The sequence below is a fragment of the Rhinatrema bivittatum genome, chromosome 7 (assembly GCF_901001135.1).
Source record: "Rhinatrema bivittatum chromosome 7, aRhiBiv1.1, whole genome shotgun sequence".
NCBI lineage: Eukaryota > Metazoa > Chordata > Amphibia > Gymnophiona > Rhinatrematidae > Rhinatrema > Rhinatrema bivittatum.
In genome coordinates, this window is record NC_042621.1 from 51,677,030 (window position 1) to 51,691,198 (window position 14,169).

The following is a 14,169-nucleotide window of genomic DNA, read 5'->3' on the forward strand; positions in this document are numbered from 1 at the left end:
CACCCCCTTGTGTGCGCTGACCCCCAATTTTATAACATGCGTGCGCATGTTATAAAATCTGGAGTACATGTGTGCGCACCGGGTAGCGTGCAAACATGTACGCCCACGCGTAGGTCTGAAAATCTACCCCTATGTATGTTAAATTATGACTTAAAAAATATATACCCTTCCCAAGTCTTTAAAATGTGTGTTGTTTTTTTTTTCATTCCTAGTTCGTTCCTTTGGAACAGAAGATCGACCAACAGATAGGCCTATACCACCTCGGGACGAAGTCTTTGAATATATTATATTCCGTGGCAGTGACATCAAAGATTTAACTGTTTGTGAGCCTCCAAAGCCACAATGTTCCCTGCCTCAGGACCCAGCCATTGTTCAAGTAAGTTCATTAGAGAGATTGTTTACTCTTCCTGCATGATACTGATCCCACTTCCACTTTAACAAGAAGGTTTTTGAAATGGAAAATGAGCAAAATCTTTACTATACTTGGTATTTAAAAAAAAAAAAAAAAAAAAAAAAATAATAGAGGAGGCTGTTAAGCTCTCTTAATTGTGAAAATAGAAACAAGTGAATCAGTTTATCCAAGCACTTTAAAAGGAAGCTGTACATAGTGATATGGCAATTAAATTAAAAATGTCTTGCGCTTCCTAATGAGGTCTATGTAAGTATTACAGCATGAATTAGTCCAGTCTGATTTTCAGAATTACTACAAGAAGCAGGTTGGTGTTAAATTTCTTGTCACATGTACCGTAGTTTTCACTCCATAAGATGCACTTTTTTCCTCCAAAAGTGGAGGAAAAATATCTGTACGTCTTATGGAGCGAATGTAGCGTGTCTCCCTCTCGCCCGCTGTCCCCCTCCCCCCCCCTTCCTCCTCCTCCTCCCCCCAACTCGGCCCAGTCAGGTCAAACATCAGCTGTTTGAACCGCGTGCGCTACGGAGGCCTCTCCAGTTCAAACAGCTCTCTGCCGGTCTGCTGTTCCCGGGGTGCTGCCGACCTTTGCAGTAAGATGCACCCGGCGGCACCCCGGGAACAGCAGATTGTTAGGGAGCTGTTTGAACTGGAGAGGCCTCCGTAGCGCACATGGTTCAAACAGCTGATGTTTGACCTGCGCCACGCCAAGCTTCGCAGTAAGATGCACCCTGGGAGCAGCAGACCGACAGGGAGCTGGAGCTTTTCTGGCAGAAGACGATACATGGCATCAAAGTTAGTACAGGCCACTTCTCATTTGTTTAGATATATTAGATGTTTCATGCATTTGACCTGTGCCACCATACTGATTGGGCTGAGTTGGGAGGAGGGGAACGGTGCGCGCGAGAGAGAGACGCTACATTCGCTCCAGGGGGAGCTTTGAACAGAGCCTGTCATGGGGACAGAATTTTTTTTTCTTATTTTCCTCCTCTAAATCCTAGGCGCGTCTTATGGTCGGGGGTGTCTTATGGACCGCAAAATACGGTAAATTAGCATATGGACCAAAGAAAAATACTGAAAGGTTCATCTTGTCTTGCATCCAAGAATTCTCTGCTTGTCTCATGCTTTCCTGAATTCTGTTACTGTGTTGGTCTCTACAGTCTCCAGAAGGGAGACTATTCCATGTATCCACTACTTACTGTAAAGAAGTATTTACTTCTGTGGTGCCACCTTTATAGCCATATATCATGCCTTTCTGTTTATAGCTTTCCTTTTCACTAGAAAATGCATTGTTTATACCTTTTTAGAACTTAAGATATGCCTTGCTGGGTCAGACCAAGCTGTGTCCATTGAGCCCATTATCTTAAATCAGATATTAGCCACACTGGATCTGTGGGAATTAACCAGCAGATCACAAAAAGTAGATTCATTTCATTTTGCACATTCCCAGGGATCAGTAGTGGCTTTTCAAAAGACTTCCTGGTTAGTAATTGTTCATAGATTTGTCCAAACCATTTTTGAACTCGGCTATGCTAGTTACCTTGATCACATCCTCTGCAACAAATTCCATAACTTAATTTTGCATTTGAGTGAATGAAAAAAATATTTTCTCCAGTTTGTTTTAATTATGCTATATGTTTAAATTTCATGGTATTTCCCCATGTCTCTTACTAGTACCTGTCTTTGGTTTTTATGAATGTTCTATTGTATGCCACCTTGAGCTGTCGATTTAAGTAAGAGTTATACACTGTTTATTTATTTATTTATTTAGAAACTTTTATATACCGGCATTAGTGGGTACATCATACCGGTTCACATAATAACTACATTAAATACATTTGAAAGAATAAATAACTGTTCTCTATTTTATTTATTTATTTATTTATTTATTTATTTATTTGAATTTCTTATATACCGGCATTCGCGATGGGAGTCGCATCATGCCGGTTTACAAATAACAGGGTGTGATAAAAGGATAAATACTTAAAAAACTTAGAACATTAACATGTGATAGAAGAATAAAGTAGCAGTTACAATAAAACAGGGATAAAATGCAAACTTGGAATGTAGAGAAGGCGAGAGAAAGATTAACAATGAGATAAAAGATAATAACCAAGGTAAATAAAAACCTGCCAATTTAAATGAGTAAGAACATTACGGAGTTGTCAAAGGTTGTTGATTACCCTGACGGGATGTCTTAATTGCTAGAGTTGAGAGTAGGTTTAGTTGGTATCTGGAAAGGCTTTCATGAATAGCCAGGTTTTAAGTCTTTTTCTGAATGTAGGGAGGCAAGGTTCCTGTCTCAGTTCTGGTGGGATGGAGTTCCACCAGGTAGGTCCTGCTGTAGAGAAAGCCCTGTCTCTTGAGTGTCATATGGTGAAAGGTTTTTGCAGGAGGAACCTGTAATGAGTCTCTGTAGGACTCTCTGATAGGTCTGGCTGAGGAATGCTTTTTAAAAGGGATTTGGAGGTTAAGCGGAGAGAGTTGATGGAATGCTTTGTAGATGGTAGTAATGGACTTATATAAGATTCTGTAGTGCACTGGCAGCCAATGTAAGTCTTTGAGAATTGGAGATATGTGGTCTCTTCTTCTTGTGTTTGTCAAAATTCTGGCCGCCGTGTTCTGAACCATCTGAAGAGGTTTAGTATGAGAAGACGGGAGACCTAATAGAATAGAATTGCAATAATCTAACTTAGAGAAGATTATCGATTGCAAAACTGTATTTTTTTTTCATTTATTTTATTTTTTTATTTATTTTTATTCATGTATTTAGCTGTTCCATTTCACTCGTGATTTTATAAATCTTTTCATATCCCTTCAGTCATTTCTTCAAGCTGAAGAGCCCTTGCCTGTTTAGCTTCCCTTCATAAGGAAGTCATTCTTTTTCTGTAATTAGTATTTTTATTCACAGTGAATAAGGAAGTCATTCTGATGCCTTTTATAATTTTTCCTTTTCTATACCTGTTTATAGTTCTGCTGTATTTTATTTTTCGTAGTAGAAACCAAAACTAGATGCAATATTCAAAATGCATTCGCACCAAGGATCTGTACAGAGGCATTATGTATCCTCAGTTTCTTTCTCCATTCCTTTACAAATACTTCCTAACAGTCTGTTTGCTGCCTAGCGCTGAACTGGAGATTTCAATATAATTTCCACAATGATACCAAGATCTTTTTACTTGGTAGTTACACAACATTGGGTTCTGTATTAGAAGTATCTGTAATTGCAATTAGTTTCCCCCTATGTGCATAACTTTATACTTGTCCACATTAAACTTCATCTGTTATTTAGATGCCCAGTTCCTTAGTCTGGCAGTACTTTAGTTTTGTCATCTGAAAATTTGATCACCTCACTGCCTTTTTCAGGTCATTAATGAAAAAGTTAAACATCAGACCTATTACAGATCCCTAAATTGCTCCACTGTTTTCCTCCTTTTGAAGGGTGTCGCTACACATACAGCTCATGTCTTCCCCCCCCCCCTCCCCCCACACACACACTGAATATCATACAGCTGAAGACAGCTTTCTGTTTTATCTCCTCCAAGCAGCCTCCAGGGGGCTGGAGAAGGGAAAAGAACTGTTGATTTCTTCTCCACAATATCTGCACCAACTTCATTCTCTTGACTGTAAAGGAAGAGGGAGGGTTGAAACTGAAGCAGATGCAGCAGGTAGTAGTGAAGAGAAAAAGGAGAGGCTGGAGAAGAGAGCAGAGTAATTGTTTTCTGGTCTGTGCCGTTTTCTGTCCCATCATCTTTCAACTTGTCCTCTTGTTTTGACAGGCAACACAGGGGGGAGAGGCTGAAGCAGAGACTGACAACTCTTATCCCAGAATAGGGAAATCAGCTGAGGGCAGAGTGGAGGAGGGAAGGCATCCTGGAGCACAAGTCAGGGAGTTGTGATATATAAGAAGGGAGAAGAGGTAAATGCTGAAGAGGGTTTAGATGAAGAAGGGATATGTGTGTGGTGGTATTGCAAAAAAGAAGGGGAATGAACATTGTGGGAAGTTGAGGAGGGATGAATTCTTGAGGTTAATTTTGGGGAAGGCAATTATTTGGCGCACAAGCAGGTGAATGTTGGAGGCGATGTTTGGTTATTGGGGGATGCATGAAGAAGGGAGGTCAATGTGGCTTCCTCCCCTATCTCCCTGAAATCAGCAATGCAAACTTAGACTGAGTGATGTGAGAGCTAGGGTATAGGGGTGCATGAAAACCATGTAAGGGGGTACAAGGGCTCAAGACCTGGGGGGGGGGGGGGGGGGGGGGGGGGGGGTGTGAGCCAGAGCTAGATGGTGGAGATCTGTGTGAAAGAGCCAGAGTGCTATTGGGGTTGGGCAGAGGTGATGGAGAGAGTATGACTGAATCAGGGATGATGACATGGTGGATGGTGACAGAGCTAGAGGTAGACATAGAATTGGGGAAGGTGAGAGAGAGACAGTGATGGAGTGTAGGGAGGTGAAGAAAAAGAATGGTTAGAGAGCTAGTGGTAGTGATGAGGCGAAGGGGTAGTATATGAGAGCCAGAGAGAATATTGTAAGGTAGAGGATAGTATTCAAGGGATAATTGTCAGTGGGGGATGGGAAACTATAGGAGAACTTAGTGAAATGAAATGATACATAACAGAAATGCCATAATGGCTCAGACAAGGGTCCATCAAGCCCAATATCCTGTTTTCAGTAGTGGCCAATCCAAGTAACAAGTATCTGGCAAGTACGCAAACATTAGATGGATCACAAGCACTATTGCTTATTAATTACCGTAATAGCCAGGTTCTTGTGGCCTGGTTTGGCCTCTGTTGGAAACAGGATGCTGGGCTTGATGGTCCCTTGGTCTGACCCAGCATGGAAATTTCTTATGTTCTTATAGATTTATCCTCTAAGAACTTATCCAAACCACATCCTCTGACAATGAATTCCAGAGCTTAACTGTGCACTGAGTGAAAGAATTTTCTTCAATTTTATTTAAGTGAGCTACTTGCTAACTTCATGGAGTGCCCCCTGGTCCTTCTATTATCTGAGAGTAAATAACAGATTTACTTTAACTTGTTGAAGTCCTTTCATGATTTTGTAGACCTCTATCATATCCCTCCTCAGTTGTCTCGTCTCCAAACTTGAACAGTCCTAACTTTAGCCTTTCCTCATAGGGCAGCCCTTCTCTTTACATTCTCCAGTGCAGCTATATCCTTTCTAAGATGCGGTGACCAGAATTGCACACAGTATTCAAGATGTGGTCTCACCATGGAGCGATACAGAAGCATTATGACAACCTCCATTTTATTTTCCATACCCTTCCTAATAATTTCTAATATTCTGTTTGCTTTTTTGATCGCCATAGCACATTGGGCCAGTACTGCCTTTAGCTTTTCATATTTCACTGGTTTAACCAAAGTGCCTTCCTAATCACCTGAGCTACCCTGTGGACTGCATGGATAGCCCTACCCTAGCGTGAGTGAGCTTTAGGCCTAGGTTAACTTCCTGCGGGGGGAAGGGTTGCTAGCGATTCCCATCATGGCTTGCCTTTCATCCCCTGGCGCTCTAAACATCTGTCTGGTACTTTGGCCAGTAAGGTCGGCCACAGACTTGGACGCTTTTTCCGCTTCTTCCAAATGTTGTTTGGGATTTTCTGCCCATTGTGCCTATCAGCCAGTCACTGGGCACTCTTTGGCAAATGCATTTTGTCCTTCAGATATTAGTAAACCACATTTTCTTTCTGGGGGTCTTTCTGGCCCCAGTTAGTCTTGTGACACTGAAGGAAACTGCGCAGTCTTCGTTCAAGAGTTCTTCTCTTGATTAATTCTCTATTGTATACAGTAGGATTTAGACCTACTTTGCTTGTCAGGATTTGCTGATCCAAAACCCTGACTGAAATATTTCCATGACGCAAAGTATGTTTCTCACTGCTCTTCACCTCACACCCCTGCCTTAGGCACCTCTATGTATCGGGGTTTTGTGTCTGTCTGTTCTATGATTTTCTTTTTGAAGGTTAAGCTGACTTCGAAAATAGCCACTGCTATTACTAGCAACGGTAGCATGAAATAGACTTGGTTTTTGGTTACTTGCCAGGTTCTTATGGCCTGGATTGGCCACTGTTGGAGACAGGATGCTGGGCTTGATGGACCCTTGGTCTGACCCAGTATGACATGTTCTTATGAACTGTATTCCTGCCTGGACCCATTTTTTTTTAAATTTTTTTATTTATACTTTATTGATTTTCTTTATCAATTACAATCATGAAAAAATAAAATGTCAAACAAGAAAGAAAAATTTAAATTCAATACATCTTCTATTACCATAACCAATCTTGTTGGCATATACATAAATTGGGGGATTCCAAGAAAAGAAATGCATAAATATTCATTCATGCTATCTAATTATTGAAACCCATTTAACATCTGAGTTTCAATAGTAATCATAAATCTTATGAAGGAGAACAGAATTACTTTAACCTTTATTGGACGCCAACTTCTAAGTTCAATGCTTGATTTTTATCACTTAAAAATGTTTCCAAATGTAATGGATCATTAAACCCAAATTTTTTCCCCCTGATATGTAATAAAACAAGAACAGGGAAATTTAAGAAAAAAAGTCACACCTAATGCCACTACTTGGGTTTTCAAAGACAAGAAATGTTTCCTTCTCACTTGAGTGGCCCGGGCAACATCGGGAAAAATTTGGATTTTATGTCCACAGAAGGGAACATCTTTATTCCTAAAGAATTTTTGAAATATGGCGTCTTTATCTTTCTCTGCAACAAAAGATACAAATAAAGTTGCTCTTTTATCTATTAAATCCACTGACTCTTCCAAAAACGTTGTAATTCCTAAACTAGGCTGATCTTTTAAATTGACATTTTCATTTTTCTTTTCAACATTTTTCACCATTTTCCTTGGAAAATAATATATCTTTGATAAGCTGGGAATATCATTTTCTTCATAACTTAAAATTTCTTTTAAGAATTTCTTAAACATCTCCATAGGAGACAGCAACCGTGTTACAGGAAAATTGATTAATCTCAAATTCTTTGATCTAATTAAATTTTCAGTATACTCAATTTCCCTGTGCATGGTCAAACTGTCTTTCATGAAGACGTTTTCTGTATTTTGAATTAATTGAATTTTTGTATTTAAACCATGCAATTCCTTTTGACAATTATCAATTTTCTTCGTATGTTCAACTAGAGTAGCTCTATTTTCATTTATTACAGAGGATAATGCACCATTCATCATAGAGATATTTCTATCTAGCTTTGAAATCATTTGCCACACATCTAATAAAGTAATATTATCTGGGTTTACTCCCATCTTAATACTACTTTCCAAAACAACCGGGGATATAGTAAATACTTGCTTTACTTGAGAAGATGTATCATCAATCAAAGGAACTTCTGCTTGTTTATTCAAGCTTAAATCCCTTTGAACTGATCCTACCGGTTCGTTTGCCATCTCAGTAGGTGGGGTTCTACTTGGCTGTGGTGGAGACTGTCGTCCATCGCCTGGACTTAGGGAGGCCAAAGAATCTCCTCCCAAGCTGTCCATTACTGGTGCTTCCATCTGCCGAACGACATGATGGTCCATTGGGCCCATTCGCGGTTGTTGTAGCGGTGAAGAAGTAAAAATTTTTGCTTTTCTTTTCTTCCCCATCCGAGATCAGAAAAGTAAAATAAAAAGAAGAGGGATCCGCCCAGACTCCAGACTGCGCCGGACTAAGCCGGACCAAGCTGCGCGCCCCTTCGGCGTGCACGGCTTAGGCGACGCGCCGGCGGCTGCGATGCGCCGCAGTTCGTCCAAGGATAAGGGTCGTAACCCCGCCCCTTTGACGTCACTTGCTGGCGCCGCTGTTGGTAAAACACACCTGCAAGATATTAAGCACAGGGGGTCTCGGTGTTTGTCCTCTCTGGCTCGCGAATACCCTCTCCTTCTCCTTCCCTCGCTCCCCCGCCTGGACCCATTTTTGCATCGGCTGCCTCGCAGGCAAAAGGGAGGAAGGTGGTGCTTTCAGCACTGTAGGGTTTCCCACTTTGTCCTGTTTTTAGCATCCTGTAGCTAGGGGATTTACCCATGTGTGAGGACTGCCATCCAGCTTATCCTCAGAGAAAGCAAAGTTGCTTACCTTTAAACAGGTGTTCTCTGAAGACAGAAGGATATCAGTCCTCACGAAACCCTCCTGCCTCCCCTGGGAGTTGGTTCTCAATATATTAGCTATATCATGTACTGAGGGACTCTGCCTAGGGGGCAGGGTGATAACTACCGCTACACATGCTCAGAGCCTATTTGAAAGCTCTAAAATCTTTGAGTTCAAAGTTCTGGGGCGGGCTCTATCTGATGTTACCCATGAGTGAGGATTGGCATCCTACTGTTCTCAGAGAACACTTGTTACATGTAAGCAACTCTGCTTTGTTAAAGTGCAGGGTGCTGCAGCTAGGAGCTTTGTTCTTTCTAAAATTCCCTGTAAATCAGGGTTGTCCAACGTGCAGCCCGCCAAGCCTGTCTGTCCGTTCCGCGGATCGGGTGCAAAGGAGGGATGCGGAGAGGATCTGTTGCGAGAGAAAATGCTCTCCCATATCTAGCAGCCGTTAAAGCAGTGGTTCCCAAATGGGGTCGTAGAATTCACTGCCTTCCAATGGGGGGGGGAAAAGACTCCTTCGATTTGGAAACCCCACCCATCCACCCCCCGCTCTTCTGGGAAAACAAGCCCGCGCATTCTGAGCCACGTGCTGCAACAGAGGTGGACGGACCACTCAGGTAACATCTTGTCCTCCCATATCCCACACTACCCCTTCATTTCTTGCTCGCCAGTCACGGGTCGAACGCTGCAAAGGCGATTAAAGATTTCCTTCGCCTTCCTCTGTCGGCGTCGGGGCCTTCCTGCTACACTGCATCCCGCTCCCCTCTGCTGCAACTTCCTGTTGTCGCGCGGGCAGGACGCTTTGTAGCAGAAAAGTCCCGAAGCCGGCAGAGGAAGGCAAAGGAGATCTTTACTTGCCTTTGCTGCTGGCGCCGATCGACCTGGGACCCAGCAGGCGGGAGGTGAGGGGGTAGAATCAGGGATCTGAGGGTGGGGAAAGTTGATGTCAAAATACACTTATTAAAAAGTTCATGGACGGATGACTTGAAACAAAGCCTCGTCAGCCAACAGTCTTTTTTGTTTAAAGTAGACAATCTAGAGTTACGATGTAGCAACAAAGGTCAGCTTTTTAATAGCAAAAACCATAGCCAAGAGAGGAAAACTGTTTGCAGATGGAATTTGGTTAAGGAATGCTTGGAACTGTTTATGGATGTGGTTTGCCCAGATGATAGACTGACATTTTGCACCACAGACTTTTCTCTTCAGACTGCTGCTAGAAGAGTTGATGACCTGGCGACAAATATTCAAGAGACTTTGATCAAGAGACTTGATGCTCGCGAGTTTTACAGCTTAGCAGTTGATGAGAGTACAGACATAAGTGACACAGCTCAACTGGCAATATTTGTAAGAGGAGTTACAGAAATGTTTTCAGTCGAGGAACTGCTTGATATGTGTCCTTTGAAGGGCACGATAACAGGAAAAGAGATCTTTGATAAAGTCAAGCAGGTAATGGAGAAGATCAATCTGTGTGAGAACAAGCTGATTGGAATAACAGATGGGAGTGCCAGCCATGGCAGGGAAGCAGAATGGATTTGCAACCTTGTTGGAGAAATCAGTGCCACAGGAAGTAGTCATTCACCAGGAAAACTTGTGCGCCAATACACTGAAAATGAAGAATGTGATGGACGTGAGCTCAGATCATGATGTGATTTACTTCAACCAAGTTCGATACCTCAGCAGGTCAGGCATGCTATCCAGATTCTGGAGTTTACGTGATGAAATAAAGACAATCATGGCCAACCAAAGGGAAGGATATAAGTTTCCTAGATGATGATTTGTGGATGAGTGACTTGGCATTTCTGGTCAACATGACCAAATATATGGCAGACTTGAACTTGAAACGTCAAGAAAAGAATCAGCTAGCACAAATTGTTCGAACATGTTATATTCATTGAGAAAGTGGAGCTTACTCATTCACTGTTGATTCTGAAGAAAGTTGTACAGTCCTTTCCACGAAACCTACTGATACAGTGCAACATGAGAAGTACTCAGAATTAGTTATAATACTAATTGATGACTTCAAACAAAGGTTTGAGGATTTTGGAAAATATACTGATGTCATGAAGCTACTGAATAATCCGTTTCAAACTGATCTGAAAGACTGTGCTGATAAATACCAGATAGAAATCATTGACTAAGAATGACAGTGACTTGAGAGCTTTTAGTGAGCATGATCTTCTGAGATTCTACAGTTCTTATGTTTCACTGCACAGGCTCCCCAATCTGTCACAAGATGCTAAGAAGTTCATTGCTGTGTTTGGTAGCACCTACTGCTGCGAACAGTTGTTTTCAAGATTGAAAAACACAAAAACAAAGTCAGTCTCTGCTTACAGATGAACATTTAACAGCATCATTGCGCATTGCAAGCTCTACAGTTGGAGCTGACGTAGACTACTTGTGTAAAAAGCAGTGTTAGATTTCCCACTGAAAGTGATTAGCTTATGATGTTGCGTCCTTATGACATGAGAGATTTTGGTTAACTTTTTAGAATCTAAATTTTAGAGTAGACAGTTTTTAGACCAGTGTAGTCCAACATTCTCAACTTGTAATTTGTTGTTTTTAATAATAGCAATATTTTAAATCCGGCCAGCGAACTGTTCAACAATTGAACAATTGTTTATGTGGGGCTCTTCCCCCCCCCCCCCCCCCCCAATCAAAAGGTTGGGCAACACTGCTGTAAATGTTATTTCCTATATATTGTTGGAGCCAAATCAGCTTTCCTTCTTTCTGAAAGCTTAATTTGTGCATCTGGGTTCTTTGTTACCTTCTACTCCTGCTCCCATTTAATACTTTCATTAATATAACTTGGATATGGCTATATTAGAAATTTTTCTTTTTAACTTTTGTTTAGTGGATGGTGTTATTCATTTTCAGGATTTTGTGGATTTGATCTGAGTTTGATATTTTATAATTTTTCTGTCATTTGCTTTCTTGAATGTTATATCTATGATTTTCTGTTTCAGGTTAATATTGATATATGTAATATTTGAAGATAGAAAGTTAAACAAAACACAGAATTCCTTAGAAAATGAAGTAGAAATAAAAACATGGAATAGCTTGCTTGGAAAATCCTAAACACTTAAAGCTCTAGTTTAATCAATTGCCTTCCAAAGCGCACACAATTGTGACCCCATTTGTGTTAAATTATATTGATTAATTCTCACACACTTGTGGATTACAGACAGTATACATAAAGCAATATCCTACAGTATAATATAAAACAAAGATAAAATTGGCAAAACATATTTCTAATTTGCAAGAAAGAAATGGGAAATTGGTTCATGCTACTAAAGAAATCAGCCAGATTTTCATCAGTATTACAAAAATGTATATATTGCTGATAATGGGAATCTACCTGAAATGAGTGAATACCTAGAGGCTGCTTCTTTGCCCAAATTGACTGAAGCACAGAATGAAGTATTGGAAGGCAATAAAACAATCTAAACTATTTAAAGCACTGGGTCCAGATGGACTACCTGTGGAATTTTACAAATTATTGTTGGCTGAAATGAGTAAATCCCTGGTACCAGTGTTTAAAGCTTTGTTACTGGTTGAAGAAATATCCTATGGAAAGAATCTGGCTACTATTATAGTTTTTCCTAAACTTGGGTGAGATCCAACTTTACCTGGGGCATATTGACCAATTTCTTCTAAATTTATGATCTGAAATTATTGGCAAAGATTATGGCTGATAGGATGGCACCTTGCTTGATAGATTTGTTGGGTACAGAGCAAGTAGGGTTTGTGAAGGGCAGATCCCCAGTAATGAATGTGCGGAAAGTATTGACCACAATGGATTATGTAGCTTGGAATCACATGCAATCGCTGTTTAGTTTTGATGCCGAAAAGGCGTTTGATCGGATCAACTGGAGGTTTTTATTCTAATCCCTAAAAATGCAAGATTTTGATGGCCCATTCCTACTCTACATTTATCTGCTTTATAAAAATATGAAAGCCAGTGTTTTAGTGAATGAAGAGAGATCTTCAGAGTTTATGCTTGGTTGAAGCACAAGACAAGGTTGTCCACTCTCTCCCTTATTTTAGCAATGGATCCTTTATTATGTCACATACAGAGTAATTTGAATATAAAGGGAATAGAGGACTACCTCAAGCAATTTATTTGCTTTTGCAGATTTATTACACGTGTTAGATCCTAAAATTTCATTGGCAGCATTGTTGAGAAGTTTTGTCATTACGGTCTGTTAGCAGGGTTTCGCTTGAATCTTGATAAGTCACAAGCTCTGGCAGTAGGGAATTGGCCTACACAGAGATGGTCTGGAAGTTTTTCCCTGAAATGGGTGGATGACAAAGTATTTGGAGATTTTTCTGTCCAAGGACCTGACGTTACTCCGAGGTAAACATATACACTTATAGATCTTACCAAATGTACTTTGATGATCTGGACCCCTCTTAATATTTCTTTGATGGGTAGAATATATTTGTTTTAGATGGTACTTCTCCCCAAATGGATGTATATTTTTGGATTAATTCCTCTTTATTTAAAGAAGAATTCCATACATATTTTCTTGAAAGTATTGAGGGTATATATTTGGAAGGTCCGGAAATCTCACATAACACTTAATCAACTTAGAATTCCTTGGGGAAAGGGAGGTTGGGTATCACTGACCTCAAACGCTACAGTATGACTGCAAATGTACGACATTGGGGATTGGCTTCAAGGATCTGCTTACTTATATAGATGAGAAATTTGAAGCGGGATTGGTATTTCCCCTTTCTAAGCAATATGTTAAATCTTAATAGCGACAAACCAGAAAACAACTGCCCCAAACTTTCTAATCACAATCAAATCAAGGACACCCAAAGAAGATAATCAAATATGCTTACTGTAACACGCTAAGAAATTCATTTATTATAAAATCTTTTATAGCTGTTTATCAACAATTTAATGCAATTTAACATTTATATATAGACATCTATTTCTCGTTCCCTTATACATCAAAACCCCAAAAACTCACAACAAAAAACACTAACATATATAATACACATTATCCCAGGACAAGCAGGATGCTAGTCCTCACATATGGGTGACATCAGTAATGGAGCCCTATGTACGGAAAACTTCTTTAAAAGTTTCTATGAAACTTTTGAATGGCACCGGAGTGCCTACTGAGCATGCCCAGCATGCTATGATATTCCCTGCCACAGGGGTCTCTCTTCAGTCTTCTTTTTTCCGCGAAGCGGTTAGCCTCGCGGTTTGATTGGAGTCTGAGGTGATTTTTCATCTCCAAAAAAATCGGAAAATTTCGACAAATTTATATCACAAAAGGGGATTTTTTCCCATTTGTTACCGGCTGGTAACTTTTTTCCTTTTCGATTCCCGGCTGGGAACGATAAAATTCGGGCTTCGCGTCGACGGCCGTCCGGCGCCATGGCCTCCGGGTTTAAAAAGTGCCCGAATTGTAATAGAACAATGTCTATTACCGATCCGCATGGTGAGTGTTCTTTGCCTAGGCAAGGATCACAACATCCAGGCGTGTTCATCCTGTGCTGAAATGACCACAAAGGGTCGGCGCCTAAGGGCAGAAAGGATGGAGCAGCTTTTTTCAGTCCAGCTGCTGCCAAGACAGTCAACTTCGGCCCAGTCTTCGCCATCGGCCTCGATTCGGCAACTACTATTAAA

General features: G+C 40.7%; 1 protein-coding gene across 3 annotated transcripts in view; it reads left to right on the forward strand.

Moving 5' to 3' along the window:
* LSM14A (LSM14A mRNA processing body assembly factor) overlaps window positions 1-14,169 on the forward strand; it is a 192,023-nt gene that overhangs the window by 45,795 nt on the left and 132,059 nt on the right. For all 3 annotated transcript variants that reach the window (XM_029608364.1, XM_029608365.1, XM_029608363.1), the window contains exon 2: window positions 213-376. In XM_029608364.1, coding sequence (XP_029464224.1) covers window positions 213-376 — 164 coding nt within the window. The remainder of the gene's footprint in view (window positions 1-212; window positions 377-14,169) is intronic.